At 41.5% G+C, this 13,838-nt stretch overlaps 1 protein-coding gene across 5 annotated transcripts in view; it reads right to left on the reverse strand.

Moving 5' to 3' along the window:
• The window catches only part of agtpbp1 (ATP/GTP binding carboxypeptidase 1), a 42,634-nt gene extending 29,327 nt beyond the window's left edge, over positions 1 to 13,307 (reverse strand). For 3 of the 5 annotated variants that reach the window (XM_080433319.1, XM_080433317.1, XM_080433316.1), the window contains exons 1-4: positions 13,211 to 13,307; positions 11,455 to 11,513; positions 9,948 to 10,078; positions 2,720 to 2,787 (exon numbers count right to left, since the gene is read on the reverse strand). In XM_080433319.1, the coding sequence (XP_080289445.1) occupies positions 2,720 to 2,787; positions 9,948 to 10,078; positions 11,455 to 11,486 (231 nt within the window). In that variant the 5' untranslated portion in view covers positions 11,487 to 11,513; positions 13,211 to 13,307. Of the gene's footprint in view, positions 1 to 2,719; positions 2,788 to 5,062; positions 5,365 to 9,947; positions 10,079 to 11,454; positions 11,514 to 13,001; positions 13,014 to 13,210 lie in introns of those variants that run through there. The other 2 variants (XM_080433318.1, XM_080433320.1) reach the window with 2 other exon arrangements.
• Between the last annotated feature and the right edge of the window lie 531 nt (positions 13,308 to 13,838).

Below are 13,838 nucleotides of genomic sequence, written 5' to 3' on the forward strand. Positions count from 1 at the left end.
CTTTGATGATACTCATGCATTAGTGCGATATGTCAGGACTCAGAATGTCATTGCAGCTAGGATGTAATCAGACTGTGTCAGCAAGAACAGTCCAACGACAACAACAACATAGAGAGCAATGTAATAATAGCATTGCAGTGCAGAAACACCTCATTACAAAGACAATGCACATTTGAGAGTTCAGTGGTTCAGATAAACACCAAAAATAGGCTCTGGTCTACAGATATGAGGGGAAAAAGTGATTTGACCAGATGAGTCATCTTCACCATTTCTCCAAAAGTGGGAGAATGTCTGCGGTGTACACCAAGAGAATGGTACAGGCCTGAATGCTTTACCCCTACATTGAAGGGTCTCTGTTATGCTGTGGGGGGGGGCATTTCTCTGGCATGGTTTAGGTCCACTTCTCCCCGTTAGAGGGAAGGATCACTGCAAAGCAACACAAAGTTATATTGAGTGATCGCCTTTATTCTATGATGAAACATTTCTATGGCAATGGGGGTGGTACCTTCCAGAATAAAAATGCCCCCATCCACAGGGCACGAGGGTAAGGTAAGGTAAAGTTTAATATGTATAAAGCACCTTCAAAACAAATCGAACAATTTACATTTACAATTACAATTGAACAGAAAAATAAGTTAAGAACAAACAAAAACAATAAACTGTAAAAAAGATAAAGAAAAACGGATAGGATAAGGTAAAGTGCTTGCAAAACAGGTGTGTTTTGACCAGCTTTTTAAAGTAATCAACAGACTCTATTTTTCTTAATGCCAAGGGAATGCCAGTCCAAAGAGTCTCAAAAGCTATGTCACCTTTAAGCTTTATCCTAGTTTTTGGGACAGTGATAGGGTCATTGTCAGAAGACCTAACCAAATCCCATATTGTCCATAGGGCACAATAGTTCTGTTGTCTGGTAAGTAAGGGCCAACCCCTAGAAGTACTTAAGTGATTTAAATATTTTTTAAATCAATTCTGCCTGTCAATGGGTAACCAATGTAATGCCGCCAGCACAGGTGAAATAAGTGACCACCAGCGTCTTGTGTTAGGGGTCACTGAATGGTTTGACGATTATGAAATTGGTGTGACTCATATGCTATGACCTTAAAATTCACCCAGATCTCAACCCCACTGAACATCTATGGGAGATTTTGGACTGACGTTGTTAGATGGAGCGTGCCACCACCAACATCAAAACACCAAATGAGGGAATAGCTTTTGTTAGAAATGGTGTTCCATCCATCCATGACAGTTCCAGAGACATGTACAATCTATGCCAAGGCACACTCAAGCTGTTGTGGTGGCTTGTAGTGGCCCAACACCTTACTAAGACACTTTATGTTGTTTTTTTCCTTTAATTTGTCACCCGTCCTTAAGTTTTCATACTGTAGCTTAATGATGTGAATAAGCTGCTTCTGCTCACACCACATCATGCATCTTTAACTACGTAATAAACAATCACTTCATCTTGATCCAGGGTGCAACCTATTAATTAAAACTGCTGAACCATGTCTACAGTGCAGTCAGTAAATGACACATCCTAAAATGATGTGTGCATTATGCAGTTTGTGATACACAGGGTAATTGTGTGCGAATACTGTCTGTATGCTGGCTGTTATAGCCTAGCGCTGGCCTGGGTAGCTAGCTAGAATTATTAAAAGCTGTATCCTATTTGAAAACAAAGCCACAGGTCAGGCTCATTGGCCATCAGTTTTTGCAATCAGCACCCTGTCATGGATACCGCTGTCCGTCCATGACAGGCATCACAAAGGAAATTAGAACCCTCACAGGTTAGAAAGGGCCCCAACAAGAATGTGTGGACAGATGGTCAGACAGACAGCCAGCCAGCCTATCATCGCTGTACTGTAAAATCTGTGTTTTCTATTCCTCAGTAATACTGTACGGTGCGGTTAGTGTACTGATAATACTGTTGACACTGTCACGTTACCAGTGTAATCTGTGATGACGTAATGGCACTGTGATTGTGTGTTTCTGCTTGTGTATTTTGCCTTAGCATAGGACCGTCATACTGTCATACCGTGATGACACTGTGACTGCAAGTTTTTTATTATTCATAGTGTAGGCTATTATATAGGGTGTGTATACTGTTGTATACTATTGTTCATTATTGATTGGCGTTTTCTTTGTGATGTTTTACCTTGCTGTATCTTAGAGTACTTCTCTTACTCTGTATCTGTACCTTAACTGCTGTGCCGCCTATCTACACTACAATCCCATGAGGACGACTGGTTATGTAAGTTACAATTACTCTCTCTCTCTCTCTCTCTCTCCACTTCTCATGGATTCACATTCACTCATAAACACATACTGTACATACACTGAATAAGTGGCAACCAAGGAAATGACGATAGGGGCCAGTTACTACTACAGCCTAAAACTGGTTAATCGATAGTTGCAGCCTTCAAAAAATAAAATAAAAGTACAATGTGGTTTGAGCAAAGTGCTAATTAATGTAAATTATTTACTTTTTATTGTGTAGGGCCATGAAAATAATTATATGATACGCGAAGATAATAATTCCATTTGTGGAGTGAACTTATCAAACCTCATTGTTCACACCGGCATTGAAAGGGTAGGCCAGGCCAGTCCATTGCTTTGCTGATTGAAATCAACGGAAAACATAAAGATGGCAGAGAACTAGTAACATAACAGGTTTGTGTAATGAGATTGCCATCATATCAAGTTGTGCCGATGAGTGACTGACCTCCAGTGAAGACAGGATGACCTCCATGCCACTGGAACCTTTGGACATCACCTCCTTCCTGGTCTTCTCTAGAACACACACATACATACATACACACACACACACACACACACACACACACACACACACGCACGCACACACACACAGAAACCGTTAGAAATATTAAAACAAACTTCTTGTCAAAGGTCCAAGTTAGAGGCTTCTCAAACAGAATAAGGACATTCGAACAGAAGCAAGTTGTCTCATAAATGTCAGGTAATGTTATGTCAGAATGTCAGAGGGAGCACAGCATCCCAACATTTTTGGAAACCAGAAACGTTTTCCAGGGCAGTGCAGCTGGCACTTACTGAAGGTCAGTCTTGCTATTCTCCACTTACAGAAACTGTGAGTACAGAACTTCTTCATACAAAGGTTAACACTGCAAGAGGTTATTTCCATTTCTCTTCATCATCTGCCACACACACACACACACACACACACACACACACACACACAATGTGCTTGCTCTATGTTTTAGGAGGTGACAGATTCCTGTTGTTGGAATCAATGTGCAAGAGGAGATAGGCATTCTGACAGGTCCTGACAGGCTGGCACTCCATTCTTTACAAACCGAAACCACACAAACAAACACGCCCAGTCATTTGCTCCCAATCTTTCCAAATTAGCTTTTTAAACCAACAGCTAAAGTTACAAAAGAGGCTTCTCTTTTCAAACAAGACTAAACGTCTAAAAGCTGTCCTGCTCCTTATACCCAACTGGTCATTTGGGCTGATGGCTGGCATAAAAGGAAAGGCCATGGTCAAAACCAAGAGGGTTCATCCTGCAACCTGCCTATTAGATTATGACATGCCTTGTGTGCAGTTTACATTTTGGCCTGAAGGTGGTGCTACAGGAAAGGTCATGGGGTTAGAAAATCAGTAGAACCCTCCTGTAGAAAGCCAATGTACAGGCCTCTCTGTAGGCGTAGATGTAGGCATGTCACACCTCAGCATATCATGGCCCAGCCTGATTAGTTTTGCCTGGTGCAGATCTCACAGGTGGCTGCAGAGAGCATGCCAGAGTGATGGATGGAGACAAACTGAACATGGGGGTGCAAATGGAGTATGGGCATGGGGGGAGTCGAGCGTACGAGCTTCATTGATTTATGATGCAATAAATTAAGCTGGGCTGCACCCTGCTGTTTGACTGCAAACGCATCCAATGAGCATGTGGTGGCTCAAACATAGATCAGTATGGAAACATGACAGATGTGAGCACACGTGCGCTCACACTGTCACACACATTCGACACATGCGTGCGTGTGTATTTGTGTGTACAACTACGTGTGCATACGGTATACGCACCCACACATGCACACAAAGACAGGCATGCATGTGCGTACACACAGACTCATCACTGAGTGGCTGGGAGAGTTGTGACCTCTGAAGACATTTTTGTCATACCAGACTTTTTAAAGCTCTTGAAAACAAAATGACATTTCAAAACTAATCCTCACAGCCTAAAAAAAAAGATCCCTAGGGGCTATGATCAGACAAACATTGCAGAAAAACTGCATGAGAGCAGTCTCCTGTAGCGTCTGCCACTTATTACAAGAAAGGTTAATGTTTAAACAGTAGAATAAGTTACCATCCATGAACTACAAACTGCAAGTAGCCAGGTAAAGAAGACACCCAAGGCAAACAACAGCAAACAATAATAAGGACAAAGGAATACATTTTTAATTGAATGGATATACACACACTGCTGCAACAGGTATCAATATTCAGAAGTCCAAAACAATTAGTAAATGAGGCACTGGGCTGGTATCAACTGGTGACCCCAAGTGTAAAAGGTTAGATTGTTCCAAACAGAGTTAATGAATGCAGTCAGCACAGATGTGAAATAAAGCACATACAGGTGATATAAATTCCTGGATCGTTTGATGCCCCAGGAAAATGTAATATTTTAAAATGTTTAAAATGCAACATACTCACCTGATTTTGTATCATAAATGTTTTACCCCACCAAGTTTTTGGAGGCTTTTAACCACTTAAACCCTATATAATTTGTTGTTGCATGTCAATAGCGAAAACAGCAGATCTACTTGGTCACAACGTGTTGTGATTGTGAATTTGTAAATCTGCTATTTTCATGTTGCCTATTTTCACCAAATATTCCCCTAATATTAGGACATGCTCAGAATAGGGAATTCATATGGTTACATTGTCTGGCAATTTAAATCAAGCACACATCAAGAAACTCAAATAATTGAAGTCCTCTTACATAAATTATGCATGTTTTCATTCCCTTATGGGTTTTGTTTTTTGGCAAGCGACAAGGTTGTACGATGGAATTGGGCTTTACCTGGTGAGTCGGGGTAGACCACAGATTTACTGCGTCTCTTCGCGTAGCTGTACTCCATCTCACAACAACAAAAAGGCACAAAACCTCTCCAGGGACAAGCAGAAAATGTCTAAATCCTCTGAGTTTCCAGGTTCACTGCCTCCAAGAGCTCGATGCTCTACAATGAAGTCAACAGCAGAACCTTCAAGTATAGTGTGTATGGCACCTCTGGAAGCTGGGAAGATGCACACCAAGACTGGTCCACAAGTAAGGTACTTAACAAACACTTTGAACTGAGAGGGCTCTGAATGCTGCCCTCAACACCTCCATCCAAATGCTATATAGCAATTTGACCACTCGGCCACTCCTATAGAAACCAGACAACTGTTTAAGTTACCTCTTGACTCCTCCTCTCCTTTCTCCTGCCTCTTCCTCCTCCTCCTTTCCTGCTAATCAGTGCCGGAGAGAGAGGAGGGCGGATGACTGACTGCATTCTCTAGACTAGACCAAGACGCTTTAGAAAGATTAACTAGCAATAATTCAGACAGGCACCAATGTCACGCCACTGCAGGCATCGTCTGCATCAGCCAGCACTGACTCCACTGGCCTCTTTCCTTATATAATACGGTACTCTGTTCTCCCAACACCCGAGACTCATACAGCACAGCGTGTGATTACTATGAACCAGGTCACAGCCCAGAGTTGCCGGGAGACAGCCAGCCAAGCAGGAGAGTGACCAGTGAAACAGCAATATCATCATTCAATGGGTGAGAGACACACATCAATCATTAACCCATTCAATCGGGTAACGCATCTGTGTCATTTAAAGATTTCTTTGGCTATTCAAAAATAGCAGATATACAAGCTGGGCCTTGACATGGAAAAGGTTTGAGAACCACTGATATTATAGCAACATAAGTTTTTCAGAAAACTGTTAAAGGATCTACACCATGAATTTAAAAAATATTAATAATATTTAATATCATATTGTTTATGTCCCTCAAATGTTTTTCAAAACGTTTGAGCCTAAATCAAGCCTCAGATAAACTCATTCAAACTAACTTCTCTCTGGCTTATAAAGCACTTTCACCTGCAATACCACATTGTCCTGTTTGGCACGGGCGCTATTGAGCCAGTTTTTATGCATGTTATCGTCTGGTTCTGTGTGGAAAAAGTAACAAAAAAAAGTATCTATTTTTGGTTGGAACTGAAAAACGGGAGGGATTGTACCCTGACGTGACGTCACGTCAGGGTGAAAATCAGTTTGGCCTGTTTTGAGACCAATTTACAGAAAACCCCAGATTTGCTGTGAAAGCCTGAGTGTTCAAACTGGGTATTTTGGGGGATAGAAGAGAGGTAGGGGAGACCAAAAACACACAAAAAATAAGAAAAAGTTCAAATTCATGGTGTAGTCCCTTTAAGATTTAGATGACATTTTGTAGAATCCCCAGAAGCAAAGATTTGAGTTAAAAATGTTCGCTTAAAAAAATATATGCAGATCTACAAGCTCATAACTGAGCTTGTATATCTGCTATCTTTGAATAGCCAAAGAAATCTAAAAATGACACAGATGATTTCCCGGTCTGAATGGCATTAGTGCACTGCACACAGTGCGTATGCGTGTGCATGTGCATGTGCATGTGCATGTGCATGTGCATGTGCATGTGCATGTGCATGTGCATGTGCATGTGCATGTGCATGTGCATGTGCATGTGCATGTGCATGTGCATGTGCATGTGCATGACACGCACGCACGCACACACACCCCGACACGAAACTACTGCACTGCTCCTCCATCTTATTTTGCTTAGCCACGCCAAAGAGTGAGAAAGTGAGTATGATAGCCTAGGGCACTACACTGTCCCCTGTTGGCTAAAAATGGAATAATACGTCAGAGAGGCTTGAAATAAAATATCAAGTTATGGCAACGTGAGCCAAGATTGAGTTCACTATTCCATCTACTGTAGGTTTAGCCGATCATCAAGATGCATTCAAATCAACACTAAGATTATGTTCGCATATCACCCTCTTTCTTCAGGTTCTAATGTCAATCATGATGCCAAGTGACAACTTTCAAACGGGCTGTGACATGCTATATGTTTGCCCTGCCAAATGTAAACAGAAATAATTAGAAAGTGTGTGAACAACACTGGAGTGATTTAACTCGACAACAACAACAGTGACTTCTCCCTGCCTATCACTCCGTTTCCCATTCTCATCTAAAAAACACTGCACTCAGGACAATATGTTTACATTACGTTACCACATAGAACAGGTAACTAAATCCATGTCACATCTATCTATATCTATAAATGCACAGAATCTCCATGTGTGTCTGTGTCACCCGCATTTCTCAATAGCCGTCCAACCGATTAACTTCAAACTTGAGGTGATTCGCTCGAGGACCCAAGGGAGTGCAGTGCCAAGTGGGAAGTCGGTCGGATCAGTGGTTGTCCAGAAATACCTATAAATCCACAAATTTCTGTATCTGTCTGCCCCTCTGTCTGTCTGTGTCCTTTGTATGCCCATAATATGGGCATATATATTATATGGAGATACCTGATCGATATGACGTCATAGTACTACTGGACTCCAAGTACCACTAAGTACTCTGACAACGGGTACAACGGGTATTGCTTAACCGAGGGAGAGCGTTCCCAACGGGCGTTGCCCTCGTATTCTTAATGGCTGGTGTGTTTACAAAAGTATATAGCACGCCATGATATGATTGTGGAACTGTTAACCTAAGGACACATCCCATCATCTAGACATCTACCGTCTTCTTTGAAAATGGACCGATATGCAAACGTTCCACTTTACACACTGTTTACACATTGTTGTAGATGAGGAAACAGTGTTTGTTGTGGATGAACCTTTGACTACAGCCTAGAAGAGACATTTTTAATCAAGCAGCTGGGTATCAATGTAGGCTACAGTACTAAGTCTTTCTATTTGGTAGCCTAGGTAGGTCACATGCACAGGCTGGTAGTAAGAGGATGGCACCTGGTAGGGTTGTACAAAAACAAGACTAAACAGTTAGCAGGATTTTCACCAGTAATGGCAGTTGCCATATTTGGAGAAGACACTTAAACTTCTATCCTTGATATAATGAAGTGATACGTTGCTGCAGACAATCACTTGCTGTGTGTATTGTTACATGTAAGGCCATGAGCATTGTTCTTTTGTGACCACAGTGTTGGCATCCTTTAATGGCATTTATCAAGAATTAAGAATTGGGGTTTCTTTGTCACTCACTCCTACAGTTTACAAGCACTGAAATGTTGGTGTGGCATGTTCCACAAGATTGTGCTAGCAACAGCAAAACAATAGTCCCAAGATAATACTGGATTTTAAAAGGAAATACAATTCTAGTGTAAAAAAAACTCATGCTACTACGCCATGGAAACAACAATTAATTTCTAGCCTTTTATGCATGCCGACAGTGGAGGACAACTAGTTTGTGTTTGTTTTCTCTGGAAGGACTCTATATGACATGGCTGCTGAGTAATGAACTGTGACCAGATTAGTAACTTTAATGATGGCTGGGGGGGTTACTGCACAGGTGTGTGGGTCCACGTCAGAATGACAGAGCAGCATTGTTAATAATGGAGGTCAAATCTGATACTCAGTGGAGCTCTAAATCGAAATGACGCTGCAAATGATGTGGCCATATGCCTATTACAGGACAGTGCAGCTCAATGGGTAAAGCATGTTAAGTACAATTTGAACTCATAGTAAACGAGGTGTTTGGTTCAAGTTGTGTCTGTCTGTGGTTTGAAAAGAGCTTTGGAATGTAGGAATCAACCGTTTAAAATAAATAATATGCCCACTGATTCCTAATTGCACGCACCTTCAAGAGGTGATGCACTTGGGGGCAAGAAGAATGTAGACTGTTTCATTTATCATGTCTACCTGGCAGGCACACATTTGTGTGGACTGCACATGTATATGTGCACAAGATCACACTTCCTTTTCTTTGTGTTATTTGCTAGAATTGTGCGTATGCATGTTCACAGAATGTGTACAGGGTAATTATAGCCTTGTGAAACAACTTAATCAGTGAAGGAGGGGAGAGAAGAACAACAAGCGGTTGATCAAGAAGAAGAAGAAGAAGAAGAAGAAGAAGAAGAAGAAGAAGAAGAAGAAGAAGAAGAAGAAGAAGAAGAAGAAGAAGAAGAAGAAGAAGAAGAAGAAGAAGAAGAAGAAGAAGAAGAAGAAGAAGAAGAAGAAGAAGAAGAAGAAGAAGAAGAAGAAGAAGAAGAAGAAGAAGAAGAAGAAGGGTGGAAAGAGGCAGAGAGAGGAACACATGGTTGGGAGCGTAAAAGAAGAAGGGAGCCTGATAATGGGGGTGGGGTTATATGTTCGTATATTGGTGAAGGGGTCAGTGGGTTGCAGGTCAGATATTATGCACCCACTGCACAATAAAATCCTCAGTGTTAATTTAACCCTGAGAGATATGTACACTCTCTGAGATACAAATGAACACTGGAGACTTTACTGCGGAGAGAGAGTATGAGTGCGAGTGCGAGTGTGAGTGTGAGTGTGAGTGTGAGTGTGAGTGTGTGTGTGTGTGTGTGTGTGGAATTAGGTTACGCTGACCTCTCCTCTGCAGCTGAAATGTTTCCAGTACTTCCAGTACTAGGCATGGTGCTATCCTGGGACAACCAGCCAAATCATCCACCCAGAGCACTCTGATCCTCGTAAATTAGTCATTAGTCAAGACCAGAACAGTCCATTTAACTTTTTTGGGTGATTATGCAAGAGTTATACCGCGCCACTACCGTATATAAACCAAGTAACAGTGTCAATAGCATGAATCAAATAATGGTGACAATTTAATGAAGATAGGCATTTGACGTGTGTGTGTGTGTGTGTGTGTGTGTGTGTGTGTGTGTACATTTCTCACCCTGTGTCTGTATGAGATGTAGGATCTTTGCAGTGAGCTGTCGAGCGATCTCAGCATCTGTCATCATGGCCTCACCGCTCATCCTCTCTAACTGACCCAGCAACATCAGTACCCTCGAGTTACTGGGAACACTGGAATCAAAGTGAACAACATCGTTAACAGCGTGCGTGTGTGTGTGTGTGTGCTTGCACAATATAATTAATTTTCTTAATGTATTCACATTAAGTCTCGATAAAATAATGACCTAAGACACAAAAGAGCCTGAGGCATTTAATACAAAATAGATCAAAACTGATTTGTTTAAGCCCTGATGGAAAACAGATATGACTTACTTGATGCTGCAACAATAAATGTCTGCATTCCAAAACATGTGAACAACATTATGTCTAAACATGAGATTGTCATGGTTTCCACTCCATAGCTATAAAAAGCTCATCTGAAGAAGCAGGGTTAGAGGTCAGTTGTTGGCATAGCAACAATTGCCAAGGGAGACCGAATCAAAACTAAAATTCTGCGCGGCTGAGTCTGTATGTCCATATAAAGACAGAGAGGTTATAGACAGAAAATAAAGCAAAACCCCTGAGAGAATAAAGCAAAACCCCTGAGAAAATAAAGCAAAACCCCTGAGATCAACCAGTAAAAGAACTAAGTGAGAGAGAACAAAACACAAATGCACTCACTCTTAGTAAGGACATATATGGTGAAACATTTAGCAAGCATGTTGTCAGTGCAAACTGAGGTCATTTGGCTTATGGTAATATGGCTTGTCAATGCAAGTTATCATAGAAAATAAAATGGCTGGTCAATAGCATGCCTTACCTACCCCTTTGTGAGTTCACAGCAGGACTAGAAAAGGGTTTAATCTAATTTCACTTTAATTAAGATTATATCAGACATCATATATATGGTACAATACAAGATTACACGTGACTTTAACCAATCTGTATAATACAGTGTGTTATTATTACAATAATAACTAGCATATCTGCAGTGGTTGGAGGTGGTGGTCTCCCTACTCTTACACTGAGAAATTTAGACCCTGTTGTTGGGTAGAAGGACACCTACGGGTTGACATGTAGCCCTGCCTGAAGCTCATACATCCAATAGATATAACCCCTGGCCATGCAGCCATTCCCTCTTCAATGAGCAGTAGATGTTTGGTCTCCCATGCAGGAGACCCGAGTTCAAATCCCAGGCGTTACAGTTGCAATTAGCTCTGTCCATTGGGAGAGGACATACACCTGGTACAGATTGTAGCTTTAATAGGATACATGTAAACAGAGTCAGTGATTATCTTGCACAACTCACAGCTACAGTTTTTGCAGAATGTACCTAGAATGACACTTATCAGTACTGTGCTGCTATACTGGGTTGACCCTTCTCCCTTTCACACGCAAACCCTCTGCCATAAGACACAAGAAGATATTGTGTGTGTGCGTGTGCGTGCGTGCGTGCGTGCGTGCGTGCGTGTGTGTGTGTCTCTTGTTTGCAAAACAAAGCTACTCACCCTTTCTCTGTAGTCATTTTGGGTTTATTCATTTTGACCACATCTACTTTTCATATCATCTGCAAGAGGAGAAGAGAAAAGTTACAAGATGCCAGAATCGACCCCTTTTCTAGTAAGTAAACACAACCTTCCTGGGAAAAGCAAAACAAAAACAAAAACTATGTTGACTCATACAGTATATCCATTGTTACAAGCTAGACATGTAGACATGTTTTGTGGGTTTAAGATAAGATAAGATCATATAAAACTTAAAATGTGTGTATTCTATCAATAAATAAAATAGAAGTATAAATGTACAATCACCAGTGAATAAATGATGTAAAAAGACAAACACGTTGTTGTGACATTGCATGTCAATCTAGAAACAAGAACTATGAGAAAGGTAATTAAGAAGATACAATAGTCAAGGCAAGGATGAGCATGACAAGCTTCCTAAGCACCTAAGTAAATAAATAACTACTACCAAACATTTGTTGTTTGTGTGTGTGTGTGTGTGTGTGTGTGTGTGTGTGTGTGTGTGTGTGTGTGTGTGTGTGTGTGTGTGTGTGTGTGTGGTTTCTAAAAGGAGTAATTCAACCTGAGTCATAAATGAGTTATTAGTGTTTATTACAGTGCCATCAAACATTTAATGGGGTGACACAAGGAGAACTGCCATTACTTCAAGCGACATTTTATGAGGAGGAAAATTGTTACAACCACACAGTGTGTAAGACAAGTCATTTTAGGCTAGACAGTGACACACACAGGCGCATGCATGGATGATTTGAGATCAGATGAGTCATAAACAGCTGTAACACTTGCTAGCTAGCTAGCACCAAACAAGTCATGGTCTAAACCAGGGGTCTTCAACGTTTTTCAGACCAAAGGACCCCTTAGCTGAGAGAGAGATGAAGCAGGGACCCACCCACTATATTGTATACAATTATGTTGCAGATTAAACTTTTTTCATAGATTCCATATAGTTAAATTTTTGGACACAGCACGATCATCAGTGCATGTATTTTGGACAGTTAACCACTTAAACCGTCAATACTTGCCCCCGCATTTACACCACACCTCTTTGCCGAAAATAGCCGATCTACAAGCTCACAACGCCTTGTAGTTGTGCTGCTTTTAGATCTGCTATTTTTGGCTACAGTTCTCCTCAGAATAGGGATGCTAGGGTTCAAGTGGTTAATGTAAAAAAAAAAGAGATCCTATCACACAAAGATTTGCTGCCCCCCTGGTAACTCTGAGGACCCCCTGTTGAAGACCCCATGGTCTAGACTCAATGGTTTACTGTACAGCCCTGAACCATAATGCACATTCTCTGAGTTAAACGAACAGCCCCCCCTCTGCCAGTGCCACCCAAGTTATCTTGTGAATGAATGATTCTAGATTGTAAGTTAGATTGCCATCTCAAGTTGTGCAGAGAAGGGGCCTTATTCTAACTATTCTGTCAGTACAGTATCAGAGTACCAGCTCCACTGGGTCAGATCCCCCAGTATGTCTAATGTTACATCAGTAAGGATATGCATTAGCATGCATGCATGACATTTAACACATACCATGTAGTGAATAGTGAATGATAGCCTCAGTCTGCTGCAGCTGCACCTGCTCAGCCAGTCTGCTTGCTTATGTTAGCCTGCGCTAGCTAGCTATTGTGCTAACGGTAACATTCATGCAAAAAATACGGAACAGTCACTGTCAGCCAGATTATGTTAGCTAGGATAACATGTCAGTAAGATACTTAGACAATGGGGGGGGGTTTACGAACCTGTATCGAACGGAATTGCAGTCCCATTTCATGCAGACCAAGTCAAGACCAATTCAATTCTCTACAAAACGGTCAGGGATGTTGTCTGAACTGGAACGCCCCGGTGTTATGATGTTATGATACGATATATCGAGACTGGGGCCGATTCACTTTGCAGGTTGCAGATCTTGTGTGTAGCGGATACGGAAACAGTTTGAATGGGTGCGTGTATGTGTGGGTGGAAATGACCGGACAAAGTAGGCGGGCTCTAGACCAGATCTGAGCAGTGAGCAGTGAATAGAAACCAGGCTTTTCGCCCGGTGACGCGAGGTTACTACCAAGAGCATAGAAGCCGAAGAAACTCTCGGTGACAACACAGCCCAGACAGTGTTGCCGTGTCGGCTTATTATAAGCGAATTTGGGCTTCTTTTCCTGTAAAGTTGCTTGTAAAAATAGTAGTTGCAGCAGGTTTCAGTTTTACATTTTATTTCAAGTTTTTTTTAGCCGATGCATACAGGTTTAAAGTGCTCATGTGGCCTAAGTTGCTTATTTTGGGCTTGTTTTCCTAGACCTGGTTGCTTATTTCTCTCACAAAATATGGCAACACTGAGCCTAGCACACTGACAGCAGCACAGCTCCGCCTTGTCAT

Source organism: Gymnoscopelus braueri (genome assembly GCF_963280865.1).
Source record: "Gymnoscopelus braueri genome assembly, chromosome: 7".
NCBI classification, from domain to species: Eukaryota; Metazoa; Chordata; class Actinopteri; order Myctophiformes; family Myctophidae; genus Gymnoscopelus; species Gymnoscopelus braueri.